The sequence below is a fragment of the Musca autumnalis genome, unplaced genomic scaffold (genome assembly GCF_047663935.1).
Source record: "Musca autumnalis isolate F117 unplaced genomic scaffold, ASM4766393v1 scaffold_5, whole genome shotgun sequence".
Taxonomy (NCBI): domain Eukaryota; kingdom Metazoa; phylum Arthropoda; class Insecta; order Diptera; family Muscidae; genus Musca; species Musca autumnalis.
Window position 1 is genome coordinate 74,905,375 of NW_027412088.1, and position 25,365 is coordinate 74,930,739.

General features: G+C 38.2%; 1 protein-coding gene across 1 annotated transcript in view; it reads right to left on the minus strand.

Annotated features, from left to right (window-relative positions):
* The window catches only part of LOC141405697 (uncharacterized), a 54,079-nt gene extending 39,210 nt beyond the window's left edge, over positions 1–14,869 (minus strand). The window contains exon 1 of the mRNA XM_073990322.1: positions 13,788–14,869. Coding sequence (XP_073846423.1) covers positions 13,788–13,884 — 97 coding nt within the window. The 5' untranslated portion in view covers positions 13,885–14,869. The remainder of the gene's footprint in view (positions 1–13,787) is intronic.
* Between the last annotated feature and the right edge of the window lie 10,496 nt (positions 14,870–25,365).

A 25,365-nucleotide genomic window follows, 5' to 3' on the forward strand; every position in this document is an offset into this window, starting at 1 on the left:
TTTACATACATCCTACTTCACTTCCCACAAACCTCCTGAATTACATATCACCACAACCATTTTGTATGTCATGGCAGTAAACGTGGTTTTATTACTATATCTCTCTCTCTCCCTGTTTATCTATTTTGTCGTCTTAATTTATTTAATTTACTTTAAATTGTGTTATGATATTTTTTTGCTCCCTGACCAGCATCAATTTAGAAAAGCAACAGCAACAACAAGCAGAAGATAATCATATTTCCTTTATAACTAACTTCATATAAATCGCTCTTTTCCTCTGGTAATTAATCAAGTTGGCCCACTTTTGGTCACCAATATGGCATCTTTTTTAGTTTTTTTTTGTGTGTTCCTTTATGATGCTCTTACTCTCCATCCCATCGACATCATCATCATCGTCATCTCTCTTTTGGAGAAGGGACTCTCAGTAATAAATTCCTACCTCAAACTCAATAGACTTGGGCTAAACTCCGTTTTCTCCTATATAAATTGTTTAATGTTATTTGTATAAATGTGTATGTATGAATGTAGCTGAATGTGTGTGTGCGTGCCCTCACATTGTATGATGGGCTGCTGCTGTGGCCACTGTGTGTAATGTTTTATTTTACATTGAAATTGGAAACAGTTAAAAGCGGAAGTCGTCTAAATGTCGACAACAAGTCGTTTTTGCATTGTATGTATGTGTGTATCCATGTGTCTCTGTGTGTGTGTTTGTGCGTTTGTGTATGGAATAACACTCTGTTGTATATTTCTTGTTGTTGCTTTAGTTTAAAAAACTTCGTTTTAAAACATTTCTCCATTTGCTTTCAGTTGAATAGTTATAAAACCTTAACAACAAAAGGAAACGATGGCCATAAACACACAGCCACACACACATTAACATTTTTACTGTATTTATATGAACATGTAACACATACAATGTACACATAAAATAAAGCAATAACTGAGAAGAAACAACAGTAGCAGCAAAATGATACAAAAACAAGTATAAAAGCAACAACACAAAGATACACATGTTAGTGAAATTCTTGGAATATGGACTTTTAGGGCTGCCAGATATTTTCGCAATAATAAAGAAAAGAAAAAAAAAAAACACTCAGAAAACAAAATTGTAATTGAAAAAGTTTAGTGTTTAGATTTATTTTTTAAACAATAGCGATTTTTGAATTCTGTTGAGTTCTATGAAATTAGTACACAATATTCCATTTCCTTTGAATTCAACAGGTGATCGCATTATTCCAATTTGTTGAAAGGGGTTGTTTTTTCTGTTCTTCTTTAAATTGGTACCATATGTTTTGTTTTGTCATGAGTTCTTTGAATACCAAAGCTTATTATTCAGCATTATTCACAATGAAAAAGGTAAAATAAACCTTTATTATGTTGAATAGCATAGAAACCAATGCGTTTGTGGGAGAGCTAGAAAGTTGTTTGGATTGCAGAACATTTGGAATATACATACACACATACATAATATATAGAATATACATGAATGTATATAAGGGTTATGACTTTTCTACAACCTCGTATCCCTGTATCATATTTTGATGAGTTGTTACCTAAGATAAGATGAAATCTTAAGTATAAGGTGATTCGATAAAAAAGCTGACGCACAAAGTTATTTGAAATTTTTCTATATGAGCTTTTTTGGCAAACTTTTGAAGCCACTATAAACAGATATATAACTGAAAATAGGCATTGGAGCCACGCGACATAACGAAAATGACATAACCTTTTGTTTCTCACTAAATGTATGGTAATTTCATTACATATATATCATTTTATCTTATATATAATTTTATGTCATACATCATATCAATTAAAAGTGGTTTGTGCAGGACCTTTTTCAGTCAGAAAATAATTAAAAAAATCAATTCATAGTATTTTTTCAAAAAAAAAAATTAATTAATTAATAAAAAAATAAGAAAAACAACAAGTAAGAACGGCGTTAAGTTCGGCCGGGCCAACTTGTTATACCCTCCACCACAAGTTGTATTGAAGTAAAATTTAATAATTAGTTTCCTTTCGTGTATGAAGAAGACTTAATACTAAATTTCAGCAATTTCAGTAAAACAATGTGAGGCACCATTCTATGGGTGCTATTTCAAAACTTCGATCTATACCGACAAATTTCTGACGGAAAGTTTTTAGGCTCAAAGAAGACTAAATACCAAATTTCCTATATTTCGGTAAGAGAATTTGGCTAAAACTAAAAAATACCGAAAATCAAGAAGTAAGCTTCTATGGGGATATAGGAAGACGTGGACCTATACTGATAATAATGAATTTCAGCCATTTCGGTTGGATATTGACGTCACAATCTTCAGTATTACGAAAATCCGGAGGTACCGTTCTATGGGGGCTATATCGAAACGTGGACCTATACCGACGGATTTTAGTCAGAAATGGGGCAATATGAAAGCGTGGACCTGTACAGACATATTTCTGGCGAACAGTTTGATATCACATTGAAAACTAAATACCAAATTTCAGCCATTTTGGTGGAATATTGAAGACACAACCTTCAAAATACGACAAATCGGGAGGTACTTTTCCATGGCGGCTATATGAAGGCGTCGACCTGTACCGACAAATTTAAAGGGGAAGTTTGAGTACCACCAACGAAGTCTAAATACCAAACTTCTACCATTTCGGTGGAATATTGAGGCCACAACGTTCAAAATACCGAAAATCGGGAGGTACCGTTCTATGGCGGCTATATGAAGGCATGGACCGATACCGACAAAGTTCTGGGGGAAAGTTTTATACCCCTAAAGAAGACCACGTACCAAATTTCAGCCATTTTGGTAGGATAATGAAGCTAAAACCTTAAAAATACCGAAAATCGGGAGGTACCGTTATATGGGGGCTATATGAAGGTGTGGACCGATACCGACAAAATTCTGGGGGAAAGTTTTATACTCCTAAGGAAGACTACGTACCAAATTTCAGCCATTTTGGTAGGATAATGAAGCTAAAACCTTCAAAATACCGAAAATCGGGAGGTACCGTTATATGGGGGCTATATGAAAGTGTGGACCGATACCGACAAAATTCCGGGGGAAAGTTTTGTACCCCTAAAAAAGACTACGTACCAAATTTCAGCCATTTCGGTGTGATAATGAAGCTAAAACCTTAAAAATACCGAAAATCGGGAGGTACCGTTATATGGGGGCTATATGAAAGTGTGGACCGATACCGACAAAATTCTGGGGGAAAGTTTTGTACCCCTAAAGAAGACTACGTGCCAAATTTCAGCCATTTTGGTAGGATAATGAAGCTAAAACCTTCAAAATACCGAAAATCGGGAGGTATCGTTATATGGGGGCTATATGAAAGTGTGGACCGATACCGACAAAATTCTGGGGGAAAGTTTTATACCCCTAAAGAAGACCACGTACCAAATTTCAGCCATTTTGGTAGGATAATGAAGCTAAAACCTTAAAAATACCGAAAATCGGGAGGTACCGTTATATGGGGGCTATATGAAGGTGTGGACCGATACCGACAAAATTCTGGGGGAAAGTTTTATACTCCTAAGGAAGACTACGTACCAAATTTCAGCCGTTTTGGTAGGATAATGAAGCTAAAACCTTAAAAAACCGTAAATCGGGAGGTACCGTTCTATGGGGGCTATATGAAGGTGTGAACCGATACCGACAAAATTCTGGGGGAAAGTTTTATACCACCAATGTAGACTACGTACCAAATTTCAGCCATTTTGGTAGGATAATAAAGCTAAAACCTTAAAAATACCGAAAATCGGGAGGTACCGTTATATGGGGGCTATATGAAAGTGTGGACCGATACCGACAAAATTCTGGGGGAAAGTTTTGTACCCCTAAAGAAGACTACGTGCCAAATTTCAGCCATTTTGGTAGGATAATGAAGCTAAAACCTTCAAAATACCGAAAATCGGGAGGTACCGTTATATGGGGGCTATATCAAAACGTGGACCGATATATCCCATTTTCACTACCAACCATCCTGCAAGTAATAAAAACTTCTGTACCAAATGTTGACTCTCTATCATTAAAATTGCGAGCTGTATCTTGATTTCAACAGACAGACGGACAGACGGACGGACAGACGGACATGGTCAAATCGACATAAAATTTTATGCTGATCAATAATATATATACTTTATAGGGTCTCCGACGAATACTTCGATGTGTTACAAACGGAATGACAAATTTAATTATACCCTCCATATGGTGGAGGGTATAATAAACGTTATTTTAGTCATTAACCTAATCACTGCGGCGGTTCCATATGGAATCACTTTTAGTGTTTAGCGATTCAGCGAAAAAACACTACAAACATAATATTTTGATATTGTTGAAATTTTTTCTAACAGTAAACACATGCAGCTAACTTTTTCTCTCTTAGGTTTCGGCCATTCGAGTTACGGGTGCAGTTCTAGAAGCAAGTTAAAAGTGTATAATGATAGTAGACAAAAAAGTCTACAATATGTGAAATATATCCATTTCAAAAAAAAAAAATAGTTTTAGTTTTAAAAAAAAAATTGTTCAAAAGTGGTTCCATATGAAACCACCGCAAGGACGCACTATAAAACTGTCAAAACAATAATATTACTATTTTTCGGGTTTTAAGTGTATGACAAGTAAAAAAGGATCAGACGGCTTTGCCGATAGAGATATACCCTCAGCCTGTGTACATTTAAACACTTTTTTCCAAAAACGTATATATTTAAGGTTTTTGGAAATTTTGGGCGTATCGACAAAAATATGGATTTGGATGGAAGCTCAAAAAGTTTTGCTGGGAAGATATCTAAAGGAATGGACCGACATATTCCATTTTGAAAGTGGGTCTTATTTTGGATGTCATCTTCCTCAATAGATATCGCTACCACCTGTCGTTTCAGTTGGTCACCATATAATTCAGAGGTTTTGGACCATTAACATGATATCCCTGTAAACAGGACCACTAGGTAAAAGTTTTCAAGGAATCCTGGCACAGACTCTAATCCGGGTTTTTCTGTTTATGAGATATCGCGCATACTATTTTAGCTAATATTTTCGAATTTTTGTGGGGAAGGTACCGGAAGGAGTGGACCTACAAGCACCACCTTCGAATTTCATCTGATATTCAAAGAAATATTACGATATGCAAAGTGTGGATCAACTCAGCAACAACCATGTGGTGCCACAGAGGGTTTTTTACACCCTTCGGGCTGTTCTCTCAAGAAGTATGGTCTTGCCCCTGAAAAACTTTTAACGTCGTAATTGAGGCAGCGAATGAAAGTTGCTTCAACAAAAATCAAATTGATTCCAGAGCAGTTCTTAAAGTGAACTTATCCAAAATTTTGTGTGGGAGATACCCGAAGGAGTGGACAAATATAGTCCATATTCGAACCTGATATATATTTGGTAGATATATTGAGATGCGTAAAGTATGGACCAAATCGGTCACTACCATCAAGAGTAATCATGCGCACTATTTTTCCGAACATATTTGAACTCTTGGGTGGGAGCTACCTGAAGGAGTGGGCTGATATGGCTTATCTTCGAACTTATACTAAGTTTGGACAAAATATTACGAAGGGCAAATTTTGGACGGAATCGGCAGATTCATTCAGGCTATTTTGTATAAATAAAATTGTACTGTCGTATAGAGGACAGTGAATAGAAGTTGCTGCAACAAAAATCAAAGCGAGAGCAGGTGCTAAAGTGAACTTTTCCAAAATTTTGTGTGGGAGGTACCCCAAGCAGTGGATGGATTGGGTCCATATTGGAACCTCACCGAAGTCTAGTAGAAGTTTCACGATGTGCAAAGTAGGTACCAAATCGATTACTCCCTTCAAGAGTTATCGTGCGCACATATTTTCCGAACATTTCCGAACTTTTGTGGGGGAGGTACCGGAAGGAGTGGGCTGATATGGCTTATCTTCGAACTTATACTAAGTTTGGACAAAATATTACGAAGGGCAAATTTTGGACCGAATCGGCAGATCCGTTCAAGAGTTATCTTGCGCCCCAACCACTACACACGGTGTCATAGGGGGTTTTTGCACCTTTCAGGCTATTTTCTCAGGAAGTATAGACTTGCCCCTGATGAAACTTGTACCATCGTATGGGGGGCAGTGAATATAAGTTGTTACAACAAAAATCAAAGCGATTCGAGAGCAGGTCCTAAACTGAACTTTTCCCAAATTTTGGGTGGGAGGTACCCGAAGAAATGGACGGATTGGGTCCATATTGGAATCTTATCTAAGTCTAGTAGTCTAGTAGGCAAAAAAGTTCATTCATTCCCGCTACAGGAAATCATTTTGGTCAAAAAATCATAATCCTAATGTATATACAAGATAACTATATCCCAAAACTATATCCCATAAACCTAGAAGTTTTTGAGTACTAGGAAATATTGAATGTGGTGTTAAGTATACATATACAAGGTGGCGCAAAAGTAAACTTCCGATGTTTTTTGGCTATAATTAAAAAAATGAAAAACTTTGATTCTTCTTGTGGATTATTTTTATTTGGTCTTTTAATTTTTTTAAAGTCAAGTCGAGAATATGATTTCAGATAGTTTATTGTCATTTGAGCCCATTTTATGGAATTTTCCATCACTTTGGCCAAAACTTCTGGCGATAGGTCCTCACATTCTTGACGGATATTGTCTTTAAGAGCTGAAAGAGTCTGAGGCTTGTTGACATAAAGCCGCGACTTCAAAAAGCCCCATAAAAAGAAGTCTGATGAAAAATCATCATAATGAAATAATGAGTCATCATGATGAAAAATCATAAATAGTCAACAATATTCCGCGTTCTGGGGCAGTGTAGCATAATATTGTTTATTAACGTGTATTTCGCATGTGTTTACTACACAAATGTCAAAACAGAACTGACATTAGGGGCCAATCGCAAAATTTATAGTATTTTCTGATAGGAGGATTACTTTTGCGCCACCTTGTATTTAAGGGGTGACGTAAGTGATGAGAGATACCAAGTAACGACCCTGACAGGCTTAAACATGGCAAAGCCCAGGGGCTGGATTCTTGTTCTATGAAAATTTGAAATGACAAATATTTTCTTTATAATATTTTTCATTTGACATTTATTTCCTTTATAAATTTTTTCATTTCACATTTCCATTTATCATGGTCCATATTTACATTAGGCAATTTTTCTTGCGGCAATTGTCAGTTTGTCGGTGAGAGAGGGTGTTGAGTGGCAAAGGGTTAGCATATGCCTCAACTCTCTCACCTTCAAACTGACAATTGCCGCAAGGAAAATTGCCTAATGTAAATATGGACCAAGATAAGTCCAGGGGCTCAATTCTGTTGAGAGTGTGTGTGCAGGCATAAGTCGGCTCCCTATTACTAATGAAAGAGTGTCCAGGATATTGTATGAACGACTGAAACATATGTTGGGTATATTATTGCGGCAGAGTAAAGTTGCATACAGTAGTAACACGAAGCACCAAAAAAAAATTAGGAAAAGAGGAGAGAGAAGAAGCATATTTTCAAGAGGAAAAAAGAAAGTTCAAGAAAAGCGTGAACGTAAGAAACTCGTGATGTTCAGGAGTCAGAATGAAGTCCGATTTGTGCAGGCACATTCTCCTGCTGATGTGATGTCGATAATCGGGTCATACCAATGCGGTTTTAGACCTGCTAAATCAACAATTGACCCAATTTTCACACTGCGCCAAATACTAGAGAAGACCCAAGAAAAATAGATCGACATACACCACCTGTTCGTCGACTATAAAGCTGCCTTCGACAACCCAATTAGATGAAAGGTGAAGGGTGATATTGGCTGACACAAGATCAGCAGTTTAAATACGAAAGAACCTCTCCGAGCCTTTTAACACAAAACAAGGCGACAGTCTATCGTAACCTATTTAACATTCTACAGGAAAAGGTCATACGAGATGCGAATGTATATACGACCAGATTTAAAAATAGCACTAAAAACAATAAAGAAATCATTTTACTGACCTACGCAGATGACATAGACAAAATGACAGTCAACGGCAACAAGACGAAGTTTATGATATCAACACCCAACTGAGGATTTTGATAACTACAATTTTTATGTAGTAAATGACTTTATTTACCTTGGCACCGCATAAATAATATCAACAACATCAGTTTGGAAATAAAGAGAAGAATAATATTGGCCAGCAGATGCTACTTTAGTCTAAGTAAACGGTTTAAAAGCAAAACTACCTCCCGTCAAACAAAACTTACATTCTACCAGAAACTGATACTATCCGTACCTTTAACCGAGTATAGATCGGAAGCATGGGTATTTGCGAAAGCAGATGAGGCAGTATTTGGTGTGTTTGAGAGAAAAATTGTTCGAAAGATTCACACGGTGCTCTTGAAGCAACTTTAAATGAAAGATGCTTACACCTGGGAAGTTTTTTCGGATTCTGAAACTACAATGTTCATAGATGATAAAAATAAAAAAAAACAAAAAAATCGCTGGAGCGCTTTTTAAGTAAATCGCGACATTTTTAGGGTTTTTTTTAGGTTTTAACGTTTTGTTTGGAACCCGCTAGCCCTATCAAAATGGAACTAAAGAAAATGTTCTAGCCATGGAAATTCTCTACAAGATCGACCTTTATTATAATTTTGCAGGTTTTACCGTTATTGAGATATAGTAGTTCAAATTATGACAATGCATTGACTGTATCGCTACCTTATAAAACAATGTCATACATGGTGCGCATTAACTAACTTTAAGTGAAAACCGCTTACATCGGGAAAATTTTTGTGGATTTTGAAACGGCAATGTTCTTAGATGAGAAAAACCTAAAAACAAGAAAAAATCGCTGGAGGGATTTTTAAATAAATCGCGGTCAAAGTTCACATATTTAGGTTTTCACGATTTTGCTTGGAAACCGCAAGTTCTATTAAAATGGGACTAAAAACATGTTGTGGCTACAAAACTGACCTTTATGGATTTTCGTAGGTTTAACCGTTTTTGAGATATAGAAGTTCAGATCAATCATTCAGATTTTTTTCTCAGGTTTTCAGGATTTTGCTGGAAAACCGCAAGTCCTATCCGAATGGGACTAAAGCAAATGTTGTAGCTGTAAAAATTCTCTACAAGATTGGCTTTCGTATTTTTTCCTAGGCTGAACCATTTTTGAGATATATAAGTTTAAGTTGGGAAACTGCAGCCCTGACATTGTTTTATAAAGAGACGATACAGTCAGTGTATTGTCCCAATTTGAACTTCTATATCTCAAAAACGGCGAAACCTACGAAAATACCATTAAAGCCAGTCTTGTAGAGAATTTTCATATCTACAATACTTTTTTATCCCATTTCGATAGGACTTGCAGGACTTAAAAATGTCAAATTAAATCGCGATTTATTTAAAAAGCGCTCCGGCGATTTTTTTTTGTTTTTTGATTTTTTTTTCATCTATGAACATTGTAGTTTCAGAACCCGAAAAAACTTCCCAGGTGTAAGCACCTTCCATTTAAAGTTGCTTCAAGAGCTCCGTGTTTAAGGATTTAAATAATTAAAAGTTCGGTGTTATGTCCGCTACATAACTCCTAAAAAATTTTGGCAGTTAATTTCGAGTTCATGGGAGTTATCCACTATAGTGAAAATATGTCTACAGACATGACAGCTAATGGTGTCGTTGCTATTATATAAACCTTTCACCTTCTCTGTTACGAGGACCTGATCTGCGAACCTTCTCCTAAAAACGTTTGACGATGTCGACCACTTTAGGGGGTTTATTGATATAGATTTTCGTTTTTATAATCTCCACCATAGTATAAATCTGGAGTAGGCACCATAATGCGTATCATTGATATCATGGCGGAATAAAAAGGTGTAACGCACAAAAACAGCTGATCATCATACTAGTTGTCAAAATGCATTATTGTAAATAAAATCTCATACAAAATGTAAACAAGCAATTCACACCAATGCATTATTGTGACCAAATTTGACGTTTGGTATGATTTTATGTAACACCTTCTTATTCCACCATGATTGATATAGAGCATGATCCAATAAGAAGGCGATCCTTCAACAAGAGCTGATTATCATGCTAGCTGCCAAAATGTATTATTGTGAATGAAATCAGATACAGAAAATAATCAAAAATAACGAAATGTTAACAAATGTTGACGTTTGACAGGAATTTAACCAACATATAGAGAGTATATTCAACTGATATGTATTTCCTTTACGTATCATTGATATAGAGCATGGTCCAATAAGAAGGTCATCCATCAAAAACAGCTGATCATCATGTTAGCTGCTAAAATGCATTATTGTGAATGAAATCAGATACAGAAGATAATCAAAAATAACTAAATGTAAACAAATGTTGGCGTTTGGCAGGAATTTAACCTACATATTCTTCCGGCATGGTATAGAGAGTATATTCAATTGAAATAATCATTTTAGACACAAAGACTTAGTCATTTCCTTTCGTATGTTGTAATCACTTTACCATGGTGGAATAATAAGGTATAACGCCAAAAACAGCTGATCTTCATACCAGTTGTAAACATGCGTTATTGTGAATAAAATCACATACAAAATGTAAACAAGCAATTCACAGTAATGTATTATTGTGAGCAAATTTGACGTTTGACATGATTTGATGTAACACCTTCTTATTCCACCATGCACTTTACCGTCAAAACAAAATTAGAAGGCTGAAATGTCGCATTCAAGTTATTATGAGAGTCCTTATAGACGACCTGAGGGGATCTTTTTAGATGAGCTGCAGAGAGAATTTATATACAAGATGAGGGGATTCTTTATAGACGAACTGAATAGAGTCTTTATAGACTAACCATGGTGGAATAATAAGGTGTAATGCCAAAAACAGCTGATCTTCATAGCAGTTGTCAAAATGCGTTATTGTGAATAAAATCACATACAAAATGTAAACAAGCAATTCACAGTAATGTATTATTGTGAGCAAATTTGACGTTTGACATGATTTGATGTAACACCTTTTTATTCCACCATGAGACTAACTGAAGGGCGTATTTATACACGAGCGGTAGGAAGTCTTTGTTGACGAGCAGAAGGGAGCCTTTATAGAGCTGGAGGGAGTAGAAGTCTAAAATTTTACACCCAAGTTGCTATGATTTACGTGCAAATTCATGTATTTTGAATATTTCAGCATACACAGTGGCCAAAAATCGGGAAAACATTTTATCTTTATGTATGATTTTTAAGACTTCGTCTTTTTGGGCTATTAGGTCTACGTTTATCAATGAAAAATAAAGACTGTTTATTCCATTTTTCTACCCGACGTTTCGTTGGGATTGTCCAACATCTTCAGATGTATTTTTTATTTTGTTTTTCAAAATAGTCAGGCTTTATCCCATAGTCGTTGTTTTAATATTTTATTAAAACAACTTTAATTTAGAACATTGGTGGCGTTTATTTAATTGGGATAGCTGTTACAATTTTGATTTTTCAAAATAGTCTGGCTTAATCCCTTTTGTTGTTGCCTTACCCCTTGGCGAACAATGCCAAACCTTCTCCACTAATAAACTTGTTGTTTTAAATATTAAAACAACAAAAGGGATTAAGCCAGACTATTTTGAAAAATCAACTTTAATTTATTTATTGGGAAAAAGTTGGCGATGTTTACCAAGGGGTAAGGCAGGAAAGACTATAGTTTCAGATCTCGCCACAGATCTTCATCAGTTCCCTTGTTTCTTGTTTTTCAACAAGAAACTTTTTATACCCAAGTGTCAATTGCTCGCTCAATTAGATACGTGCGCAAAGAAACACTCTGATCGAGAATTTCATTGGCACTTCCTAAACTCGAGCAACTTCACTTGCTAACAAAACCAAATCTTTCCCACTGCTATGCGTTCGTTTATTCTCAACGAAAAAACACATAACTAATTTGTTGGTATTGCATACTACAGCAATAAACAACATTTCGACGGTGCCCAGTCTCACAATTAGGACGGTTGGCGTTTTTTATTTGGGATGACGACTTCTATTTTGTTTTTCAAAATAGTCAGGCTTAATCCCATAGTCGTTAATATTTTATTAAAACAACTTTAATTTATTAGTGGGAAAACATTTATTAATAAATAACACTGTGCAACAAAATGGAGGTGAAAGTCTGGGGCACGGAAAATTCTTCTTGGGGAAGAAAGGCCATACTCACCATACCTTTAACCCCGAAGGACAGATCCGCCGTGAGTCGAACTTCCGTGTTATGGCGTGATGAAGTTTGTGCTAGAGACCCTGTAAGCCATCCGGAATTAGCGTTATATCTTTGTTCACTATTGCTTTAGATTATTTTTGGGATGACAAAATCGATTAGTTGTCAATGAGAGCCGTACCTAAAATTTTCTGAGCGACATTTTTGCAGACCATTTCGAAGCTGAAAATCGTCATCATGTGGTACTTTTATATCGGATCTTAAAATAAAGGACGAAGTGCTCTACGAAAATAATCCTCATTCAATTTGACTGCAGACATGTCATCTAAAGCAACAGTGAACAAAGATATAACGGTAATTCCGGATGGCTTACAGGGTCTCTAGCAAAAACTTCTTCACGCCATAACGCGGTAGTTCGACTCACGACGGATCTGTCCTTTGGGATTCTTAGTATACTCACCAAGAGATTTCATCCCCAAAAGGAATTATCTCTGCTCCAAAATTTGTGTTCACAGTGTAATCTTTCGTCAGTTTTACATTTAAATTTTGCAAAATTGAAATTTAGTGGAGAACATTTTTGACATCATTCTTCTCAAATAATGTTTTGTAGGACAATTTTGCATAAATTCAGATGAAGCACGACTTTAACCCTAAAATTGTTTTTAATTTCTGAAGTTTCGATAAGATGTAGAGTTTTAACGTATTCTAGGACCTATAGTAAAATTTTATGCCGAACACATTTGTAGAATATATTGATCTGATACGATCACATTTAAAAGGGGAAGGGACCAAAAAGATCCCTTTAATGGCCGCCAGAGGGTTAAATAATATGAAAATGAAACCAGCGACGCGAAAAACATAAGGGCTCAAGACTAAGTCAAAATCCATTTATTTTTAGAGTATTGGCCAGGTTTTTCGTAAAATTGACCACTGTGCTATGTTTCAAATTGAATTTTCGCTCCCATATAGTAAAGTCTTCAACTTACATGGCATCCCTAAGAGAATGAGAAGTTTTATATTTTTTGTTATTTCTTTTTGTTTCTACTTCCACTGTGTGCCATTATTCTGAGAGGATATCTTCGTTTCATTGTTGCAAATTGTTGCAAAAAGAGAGGTTAGGTTAGGGTAATAATAATGAAGATATATTTTTGTACAATATGAATGGATGGAATTTTTTATGCGTAGGGATGCTTGCTTGCATTCATGATTAAGTACCTCACATACATACATGTATGGCAATGTGTGTGTGCTTGATGGTATGCGTATAAGAATTTTCATACATTAAAGTATAAGAATGTGTGAACATATTATATATTTATGTACTTTTTTTGATTGTACATATGTATACACATAAATATGTACATATGTTTGCAAAGGTTACAACTGTTCATTGTAGAAATATTTGCTAAACGAAATATCTACAATGGTGACATTATTTTGTGAAAGATAACAAAAAATCCCACACAATTGGCTGGCTAATCGCAACAATATGTTAATAAATTTAGAAATTGTCTTTACTTTTTTGAACAATTTGAAACCTTTAGGCACCCACAAAAAAGTTGAGTAGCGTTTTTGTTTTTGTTAATGAATTTTATTACTGTATTTTCATAGATAAGTTGTTCGTTCACTGCACTGTTAGGTTTAGCTATTTTTAACTCACCTGGATAATATGACATTTCGCATTGACCCAGAATGCTTAGCATTACAACAAGGGCCACAAGTGTTTTCAGGCAAAATCCACCACCCACAGTTAACATATTGTTGGTTTTTTTCACTGCTATTTTTTTTCACTTGCACTTGTTTCTATTTTAAGTTTTTTCTTTCTTTCTTTCGTTATTTGGAAATTGTTGTTTTCAAACGTTTAAGGAAAATAGCATATAGGTATATTTTGTTGTTTTCCACAGTAGTTTAATGCAATTCAAAAAGAATTTTCTTGAATTAATGCTTATTTGGTGTTATCCTCACTAACATATGGTGGCCGGTTATTGCAGTGGTAGTAACAGCAGTGCCTCACCACCAGAGCCGCAGAGAGAAAGAAATGTGAGTGCCTTTAACCTTTTGGCTGGTTGGCAAATATTGATTTTTCGTTTCTTTTTTTTTTTTTGCTTTGCTTTAGCTTGAATGATGATGTCCCGTTTTCACAGACCTCCCCGCCTTTGCTTTGCTTTTTGGCTTTGAAGGGTTGTTAACTTATGTTGCCTTTAATTTGTATGTGTTTTTTGTAAACTAACTAAAGGTTTTTTGTGAATATTATTTTGGGATAATTTTTTGTTGTTTTTATATCCGTTTTTCTCTTTATTATTTTACAATTTAATTAGAAGAACTATTTTTCGTATAATTTTTTTTTCGTCTTCTTTTCTTTGCTGGCAATATGTTTGTTATAGGACTATTTTCTTCTTTTTGTAATTTTTTTTCTTGGCTTCTTCGAATATGTATGTGTGTACGATTTTCTTCTTGTATACGTTTATGTGTGTGTATATATGTATAATGGTTATGTTTTTGTTACTGTTGCTGCGGTTCCTCTATTTGTTTTTGTTGTGGTTGTCTTGTTTGAACTGTGTAATATTTAATGAGCTTTATTGTTGTTGTTGGTTCGTTAGTGCGTCCTTTATTTGGTTTATGTTTCGTTACGATACGTTGTCGTTCAGTGTTCCCGTTGTACTGTTGGTGTTAAAATTTTTCATAGCTGTTACTCAGCTCTCGAATCGAGCCGAAACGCTTCGTTTCGTTCGTATTTTGACTGTTTTTTCAATTCGTTAGGAAAAGGCTCGTGTTTGGATGGTGACGCAAAATGTTATAACACCTCCGCATTCTGTTAAAGCCTTATAAGCTTATGATTTTCTTTTGCGATATGTAATTTGTTATCTCAGAACAGAGGTGTAGGGTTGTTACATTGCAAAGTCCAGCGAATGGTTTGTAACAATTCTATAAAGAAGCAGAAAAAGAGTCTTTATAGACTAGTGGAAGGGAATCTATATAGGTAAGCTGAAGGGAGACTTAATAGACAAGGGAGTCTTTATAGACGAGCTAAGGAGATGCTTTATAGACGTACTGAAAGGAGTCCTTATAGACGACCCGAAGGTAGTCTTTATAGATTAGCTGAAGGGAGCCTTCATAGACGCGCTGAAGGAAGCCTTTATAGGCGAGCTAAAGGAAGTCTTTATAGACAAGCAGAGGGATGTATTTATAAAAGAGGTGAAGGAGTCTTTATAGACGAGCTGAACAGAGTCTTTATAGACGAGCTGAAGGGAGTATTTATAGACAAGCTGAAGGAAGTCTTAATACATGAAAAGAAAGACGTCCTTATAGACCGGCATAAGGGAGTTCTTATAGAATAGCAGAAGGTAGTCTTTACAGACCAGCTAGCTGAAGGGAGTCTTTATAGACGAGCTGAAGGGTGTCTCTATAGACGAGCTGAAAGGAGTCTTTATAGATGAGGTGAAGGGAGTCTTTATAGACGAGCTGAAGGAGGGTTTATAGACGAGCTGAAGGGAGTCTTTATAGACGAGCTGAAGGGAGTCTTTATAGACGAGCTGCAGGGAGTCTTTATAACGAGCTGAAGAGAGTCTTTTTAGACGAGCTGAAGGGTGTCTTTATAGACGAGCTGAAGGGAGTCTTTATAGACGAGCTGAAGGGAGTCTTTATAGACGAGCCGAAGCGAGTCTTTATAGACGAGCTGAAGGGAGGGTTTATAGACGAGCTGAATGGAGTTTTTATAGACGAGCTGAAGGGAGTCTTTATAGACGAGCTGAAGGGAGTCTTTATAGACGAGCTGCAGGGAGTCTTTATAACGAGCTGAAGAGAGTCTTTTTAGACGAGCTGAAGGGTGTCTTTATAGACGAGCTGAATGGTGTCTTTATAGACGAGCTGAAGGGAATCTTTATAGACTAGCTGAAGGGACTCTTTATAGGCGAGCTGAAGGGAGTCTTCCTAGACGAGCTGAAGGGAGTCTTCCTAGACGAGCTGAAGGGAGTCTTCCTAGACGAGCTTAATGGAGTCTACCTAGACTAGCTGAAGGGAGTCTTTATAGACGAGCTGAAGGGAGTCTTTATAGACGAGCTGAAGGGAGTCTTTATAGACGAGCTGAAGGGAGTCTTTATAGACGAGCTGAAGGGAGTCTTTATAGACGAGCTGAAGAAGTCTTTATAGACGAGCTGAAGGGAGTCTTTATAGACGAGCTGAAGGGAGTCTTTATAGACGAGCTGAAGGGAGTCTTTATAGACGAGCTGAAGGGAGTCTTTATAGACGAGCTGAAGAAGTCTTTATAGACGAGCTGAAGGGAGTCTTTATAGACGAGCTGAAGAAGTCTTTATAGACGAGCTGAAGGGAGTCTTTATAGACGAGCTGAAGGGAGTATTTATAGACAAGTTGAAGGGAGTTTAAATCGACGTGCTGAAGGAAGTCTTAATAGATGAAAAGAAGGACGTCCTTATAGATGAGCATAATGGAGTTCTTATAGAATAGCAGAAGGTAGTCTTTACAGACCAGCTAGCTGAAGGGAGTCTTTATAGACGAGCTGAAGGGTGTCTCTATAGACGAGCTGAAAGGAGTCTTTATAGATGAGCTGAAGGGAGTCTTTATAGATGAGCTGAAGGGAGTCTTTATAGACGAGCTGAAGGAGGGTTTATAGACGAGCTGAAGGGAGTTTTTATAGACGAGCTGCAGGGAGTCTTTATGACGAGCTGAAGGGAGTCGTTATAGACGAGCTGAAGGGCGTCTTTATAGACGAGCTGAAGGGTGTCTTTATAGACGAGCTGAATGGTGTCTTTATAGACGAGCTGAAGGGAATCTTTATAGACTAGCTGAAGGGAGTCTTCCTAGACGAGCTGAAGGGAGTCTTTATAGACGAGCTGAAGGGAGTCTTTATAGACGAGCTGAAGGGAGTCTTTATAGACGAGCTGAAGGGAGTCTTTATAGACGAGCTGAAGGGTGTCTTCATAGACGAGCTGAAGAAGTCTTTATAGACGAGCTGAAGAGAGTATTTATAGACTAGCTGAATGGTGTCTTTATAGACGAGCTGAATGGAATCTTTATAGACTAGCTGAAGGGACTCTTTATAGGCGAGCAGAAGGGAGTCTTCCTAGACGAGCTGAAGGGAGTCTTCCTAGACGAGCTGAAGGGAGTCTTCCTAGACGAGCTGAATGGAGTCTTTATAGACGAGCTGAAGGGAGTTTTTATAGACGAGCTGCAGGGAGTCTTTATGACGAGCTGAAGGGAGTCTTTATAGACGAGCTGAGGGGAGTATTTATAGACGAGCTGAAGGGAGTCTTTATAACGAGCTGAAGAGAGTCTTTTTAGACGAGCTGAAGGGTGTCTTTATAGACGAGCTGAATGGTGTCTTTATAGACGAGCTGAAGGGAATCTTTATAGACTAGCTGAAGGGACTCTTTATAGGCGAGCAGAAGGGAGTCTTCCTAGACGAGCTGAAGGGAGTCTTCCTAGACGAGCTGAAGGGAGTCTTCCTAGACGAGCTGAAGGGAGTCTTTATAGACGAGCTGAAGAAGTCTTTATAGACGAGCTGAAGGGAGTCTTTATAGACGAGCTGAAGGGAGTCTTTATAGTCGAGCTGCAGAGAGTCTTTATGACGAGCTGAAGAGAGTCTTTTTAGACGAGCTGAAGGGAGTCTTTATAGACGAGCTGAATGGTGTCTTTATAGACGAGCTGAAGGGAATCTTTATAGACTAGCTGAAGGGACTCTTTATATGCGAGCTGAAGGGAGTCTTCCTGGACGAGCTGAAGGGAGTCTTCCTAGACGAGCTGAAGGGAGTCTTTATGGACGAGCTGAAGGGAGTCTTTATAGACGAGCTGCAGAGAGTCTTTATGACGAGCAGAAGGGAGTCTTTATAGACGAGCTGAAGGTAGTCTTTATAGACGAGCTGAATGGAGTCCGCTCTAAAACTGATGACCGTCGCAAACATTTTAAGGGTGATGATCATCGAATCTACAACCGGAATGTCCTGTCAGTCCCATCCCCCGACCGAATAGAAAGTCGGACAGACCACGTATATATTCTACGAACGTCTAGAGACAGCATATGACCGCTGCCCTGGCCACGACATTAAGATTGTTCTAGAAGATTTTTATGCTAATATTGAGAAGAAAAAATATCTTTGGTCATACGGTCGGCAAGTTCAGCCTTTATGATGTAGCACCTGACAACGGAATGAGGCCGATTGATTTTGCACAGGCAAAAAACATGGTAGTGAGCAGCACCAGGTTCCAACACTTCAACATACACAAGGCCACATTGATGTTCCCTGATGCGAAAATCAAAAACCAGATTGATCATGTAGTGATAGACCGAATACACTCTTCAGGGTGCGAGATGTCCGATCGATTCGAGAAGCAATCATCGATTCGGTCCATTTCCTTGTAGCAGCCAAGGTTGCGGTAAAAGTGCGATCTAACATAGGGAGGAAGCTGGATGTCGAGAAACTGCAAACAGATAACACAAGCCTGCTCCGCTCAACTGTCCCACATGCTGGAGGACAGTACTCATTTTCCCGATAAAAAACCACCACCTAAAGATCCATGGCACAATCAGGTGTGTCGTAAGACTGCTGAAGAGAAGAACGCTGCTACTGACTACAGGCCAACCCTGTAGTCAGTAGCAGCATGAAGCGCCAAGGAAAAATATCCGGGGAAGACTAGAGATAAAAAAACGCATTTTCAAGACAAAAAAGAAAAAGAAGGAAAAACGTGAGTGTGAGAAACTCGAGATGTTCTGGAGCCAGAATGAAGTCCGAAAATTCTACCAGAGTGTAAACCACCAGACTGAAGAGTATTGTGCAGACACATTTTCCTGCAAATATGATGAAGCAAACTTGGTAACTGATACAGATAGCATATTAAGGATCTGGAAGGAAAATTTCATCAAGCGTTTGTTATCGAATATGCAATATGGGACTGCATTAAGTGTTTACCACCTAGCCAAAGTGAGGTCAAGGCAGCGATAATCGGCTGAAGAACAATAAGGCAGCAGAAGCTGATGGACTGCCAGCTGAACTGATCAAGACCGGTGGCAACATACTGATAAGGAGCATGCATCAGTTGGTTAGCAACATTTGGCTGGAGAAATTCGTACCCAACGATTGGAACCTCAGTCTGCTATGTACCCTATGCCAAATCCTACAGAAGACCCATGAAAAACAGATTGATACTTACCATACATTCGTCGATTATAAAACCGCCTTCGACAGCCCATTAGGTCGATCAAATTACAGTCTGCCAGACACTGACACTTCCTGTATGGAATTCGGTTCATGACTACTTGCGAAAGCTGACAAATCAGTATGCGGTAGTCTGCCACAAGCTGTAGGAGATATTAACCAACAACAAAGGTTACGCTGTGTTTTAACCACATAACGTTTTGCACGTTAATTGAAGACGCTCCTACGACGATAAGAGGAGATTGCCACAGCTCGCCAGATATTGTCATTTTGGCACCAGGTCTGATAAATGACGTATCCTGGCAACCCGTCTTTTCCCTTGGCTCAGACCACCTTCTTATCATCGTCTCTGTAAATATAGCACCCAACTTCATTGCCTTCTGAACCATGGGAAAGCTGAATCGCAAAGGTTCAGAGAACTGAGAGAACTTTCCATACGTGCTGGTCAAATAGCCGAAATCCGACCAAATTTTGCAGCAGAGGCGACTGGGCTAGCAAATGAGTGTGATGAGCTTCCTTGAACTAACCCTGAAGACCCAAGAGTTAGAGAACTCACTCTTGAAATCAACAAATATAAGCGGATCAAGTGGCTAGACCATCTGAAAAAATGAAACATTGGTACAGGATTAAATAAATTGTGGACAACGGTTAAATCATTCTCGAATCCGGACAGAAGGATGATAGAACGGTTGTTACTTTCAACGGCGTGACAGTAACTGACCCAAAGAGGTGCGCGTATTAGTTTAACCTGCATTTTATAGAGCATCCCGAGAGTCCCGAAAGCCCTACCAAGCGAGGAGGTACCACCACAATTTACAATGTTTCAGACGTCATCCGAAACGAGAAATCATCCTAATGGTTGGGCCACACGGAATATCAATGGTAATGCTTAAGCAACTGGATGAAACCGGAGTTGAGTATTAAACAAGTGTCCTCAACTTGCCGTTAGCCACCCACATTGTACCAGAAGCCTGGAAAGTTGGCGGGGTGGTCCCGCTATTGAAGCCTGGCAAGGATGCCAGTAGAGGTGAACAAAACAGGCCGATTTCACTCCTGTCGCCAGTAGCAAAGACTCTAGAGGCACTACTCCTCCCCACGATGAGAAGCTGTTCGCCAGTTTCCCAACATCAACATGGATTTCGGAAAATGCATAGTACTACCACAGGATTAGCCGCCATATCTACATATATCAGTAGAGAACTGAACCAGAACAGCTCGTGCGACCGAACAGTCATGGTGGTGCTTGACCTATCGAAGGGCTTCGATACCGTCATGCTGTTCGAGTATATATAGAAGACCACTCTCCAGTCGTGCTTGAAACGTTGGATAATCAACTAGATGTGCAAATATATGGAGTTCCGTTTATCTAAACCCGTAGAGTGAAACAGGGAGTTTCCCAAAGTGGGGTAATATCTTCGATCGTAATGTATGCGGATGATTGTACGATCTTGGCGTCGGGTGCTATCGTCGATGACATCTGAGGAATGTTCGCCTCCAAATCCACTGCCACACTGTTCACCACATGGACGGCTGAAATCAGTCTCCCATAGTGGTCGATGGTGTACTGATTTCGACCACTAACTCCCCTAAAATATTGGGTGTAGCGTTCGTGCGATAAGATCAGAGGTAGGAACAAGGTCCTTAAGTCGCTGACAAAGAAACCTTGTATACCTTTTACAAACCCATAGGCCGATCTGTGGTAAACTATGCGGCGCAAGCGTAATGTGCAAATGTTAGCACTATGCAGTGGAAGAATATTCAAACGTGCCAGAATACCGCCCTGAGGACTGCAACAGGGTGAGGCACCCACATTCATAACACCAGAGGACCATCTTCATGAGGAGACGCAGGTTTTAGTGGTGTATCAACACAGAACGTTTTGCACTGTGAATGAAGACGCTACTACGAGGATAAGATAAGATTGCCACAGCTCGCCAGATATCACCATTGTAGCACCTGGTCTGATAAATGACGTATCCTGGCAATCGATGACATACATATATGATAGGTTAAATGTCTACGTAACTGACTTAGTGCTATTCTTCCATCTGAGGAATGCCCGTTGCTAAATCCACTGCCACACTGCTCATCACTTGGATGGCCGAAATGAAGCTTCTACTGAACATAGCGGTCGATGGTATGATTCCGACTACTAACTACGCCAAAATATTGAGTGTAACGTTCGATAGCATTTTTAAGTCGTGCACGCAATTCACAGCTTTTTGCGATAAGATCAGAAGTAGGAACAAGGTCCTCAAATCACTGGTCGGCAGCACGTAGGCGCCTGACAAAGAAACCTTGTTGACCTCTTACAAAGCAATAGGCCAGTCTGAGGTAAGCCGCATAGATTACCTCAGACTGACCTTTTGCGCAATATGCAAATGTTAATGCTACGCAGTGGAAGAATAAATTAAACCTGCCAGAATACCGCCCTGAGGACTACAACAGGGTGTCTCCTCATGACACCAGGGAACCATCTTCATGAGGAGACGAAGGTTTTACCGGTGCATCAACACAACATGATGTTGTCGATGTAGTACCTGCTTGGGTGTTGTCGCCGCCGTGGGCATCCCTATCACGATTTAATGGACAGGCTTCCCCCACCCAGGCATGTCAGAAGAGATCTTCATGATCTGGAGAGAGAGGTCCAAAGGTATAAACGAGAACCTCTAGACCAACGATCCTATCAAGCAGGCTTGGATAGTATTCACACTGATGCAGTTGTGCAGGCAGTACAGAGATACATTGTGAATGCCGTACTTGGGAGCCACGCCCCATCCATCGCAGCAAAAGAACGCCGGCTGAGTTTTAGTGTAGTTAAGATCTGGACGATACAGCCGCCTCAATTCGTACTGGTCCTGAATTGATTCCACGATATCCAACACATTCCCGGCAATGTGGATTGGAACCACTAGACACGCTGCATTTGTTAAGCTGCCCAGCTAACCCACTCACAAAGTCCAAGTTTTAGAAATTTTGAGTCTGAATACAGAGGAACCAGAACCTGATAACTGAAATAATACTCGTTCGAACATATTTGCGTTGCTACAACAACAATTCTGTGTTTTCCATGTCATGATCATGGTGGAATAAGAAGGTGTTACATCAAATCATGTCAAACGTCAAATTTGCTCATTATAATGCATTACTGTGAATTGCTTGTTTACATTTTGTATGTGATTTTATTCACAATAACGCATTTTGACAACCGGTATGAAGATCAGCTGTTTTTGGCGTTACACCTTATTATTCCACCATGGATGCAATATACAAGGTGAAACAGAAACTACAACAACAATAATATTTTGATTGAAAGTTCTTAAAGTTGTCAAAATGTTTGTTTACATTTTAACACGAATAATTCACGATAACGATGAATTTGACAAATTGGGAGAAAACAGCTGGCCTTAGTTGTTGTTGTATCAGCATGAAACCACTGTGCAACATTTTAAGTTGATTTTTTGCAAACAATTCGAACTGATGATTTTTTGAAACTACAGACCCAAACGACAAGAACCCCTAGTTGGGTTTTGTTGCGTCAGATCCAGATCGGATTTTATGGCCCCATCTAAACATTGTTAAATATTGAGTTTTTAAAGAAATTCGGGGCTATATCTCTGAAACCAATGCGAATCTTCTTCTAACCTCTGAAGCAAATTTGTAGATAAGGACAAGAATAAAATATTTGGAGAAATAATGTACTCGAAAAACTACATTTATTGCCTCAAATTTCAAAATATATGCAAAAATTCCACAATTTTTATACATTTCGCATCGTATCTCCAAACACGTTAATTTTTTCTGAATATTTTCTTTTGGAAAAATATTTGCTGGAATGTAATACACAACTCTTCAAAACATGTAATTGTTCTAAAATGCCCCTATCACGTTGTTTTCGGTATATTTTTCAAAGACCATTTTATAAATATGCCAATAATTTGGAGAAATCCGAAATGCGAGAACAAAATGTTGGTGTGAACTGTGTTTGAAATACGTGTAGTAAAAGATATGATGCAAAATACCGCTGAAACAACATGAAGTAAGCATTTTAGAGTTTCAGAATGTTCTAAAGAATTGTTGAGAACTTTATTTAGAAGATTTTTGCAAACGGTTACATGGTTCAACTTCCAACAGTTTAGCCGATACCTACCAGAATTTCAGCAATTATGAAAAATTTTCTATATTTTATAGATTTTGATGCCCTAGATGGAGTTTTTCTTATGTGTTTTTTCAAAAGATAATTTCTATTAGTTTAGGGCTACAACATTGCCAACGACAGCAAGGCCAAATTCCTATTCGTTTCTGAGATAAAGGCCTGATAAATGCAAAAAAGTGTAGATTTAGCCCGGTTTAGATGAGGCCATAAAATCCGAAATGGATCTGACAGGACAAAACCCTACTAGGGTTTTTGTAGTCTAAATATGTATGTACTTTCAAAAAATGCATACTAGAAGTTGTTTGCATTTTCAGTGTTGCATAGTGTAATACAGGTACAGCGGCAAAAACAGCTGATCTTCATACCAGTTGTCAAAATGCATTATTGTGAATAAAATCACATACAAAAAGTAAACAAGCAATTCACAGTAATGCATTATAGTGAGAAAATTTGACGTTTGACATGATTTGATGTAACACCTTCTTATTCCACCATGGTTGAAGCATAGGTTTGATGCTGGGTTGGCAGTCGCTGGCCCAAAACCCTATGGTTTCGGGTCAATCAGGTACGTATGAACTGGCTGGCCCTAGTCTTCCATTTTGTATATTGCGCCATGGTCATGATGTAGATTGGAATGAAGCTACTCCTTACTGTTTGGTTGGGAAACCTAAAACTTAGATGGGAAATCAAACTCAAGGAGCACACCTCAAGACGCCATAAATATGCCCGCACAAAAGGCTGACGCGCTTGCAAGTCTATATTGGGTTCGGCTTTAAGAACAAAAATTCGATTATAACCTCCAAGGAGCATAAGTAACCTGTCGATTTATTGTAGAACTTGTTTTATATAAAAAGCACAACGAATTCGTATAATACCTAACAAAATCTCAACATATGATTCCATAACATAAAATTTAGCTTTGATATGAGACTGCGCAATACTTCGAAAGCTTTCGCCGATAGTTACAGCGGCTAAACTGTTATGTATAAAAGTGTAAAGGCAAAACAGATACATATGGTTTGTTAGCAGAGGCTCAAGCATTTGTCAAAGAAGTTTGTCCACATATTCAAATATTCTTCAACGTAGGAGCAACAATTTGCCAAAATAAAACTGGAGAGCTGGCCATTCCTACCTACACCATTAAGGTTTATTCTGAACTATTTTCTCTATTGTTGCGGCAAACAGAATTTGTGTCGTTGTGTGAGGTATGCTCAGGTGTATGTGTATGCAGTGGTGTCAGTGTATGCAGCGGTTTATTTTTAGCCATGTTTGTGGGGGTATTGGGATAGGACACACGAATCTCTGATTTGAGCGACAGGCAGGTCGGTCGGTTGGTTGCAAGCGGTAACGGAAATTTTCATCAATGAATTTTTGTCGTATACTTGTTGTTGTTTTTCTTGCAGCGGGTGGAGGAGCTAAAACGCGCATATGCGCATTTTAAGAAACCCGGGAAATTCAATGAATTTTATTTCCATTAAAATGTAATGCTATGAAACAACAAAGGTAGTATAGCCCAGCCAGCACAGCACACCTACAGCCCCCGTCCCCCATTAAACAATGTGCTAGCAAAACATACACCTGCAACAAAGCAAAATATACATACATATGTATGCTATTAACAACAACATCAACATTTTGGTAGTTCTATTAGCTTTCATAAGGAATTTTAGACATGTTTCATGGAGGCAGCGCGGCAAAAGCGGAAGAAATATTTTGCGTTTTATTCCAATTCATTCAAGGTAAGGCACATCGCAAAAAAGCAACAATTATTATGTACTCGTACACATATACACATTCAAGCCTCTGTATGTTTATTATGAATGTGATTATATATTGACATCGGAAATACTGTAAAATGTAATCTTATCTAATAACGTTGGGGGACCGAAGTTTAAGTGAAGGGAAGCAATGGG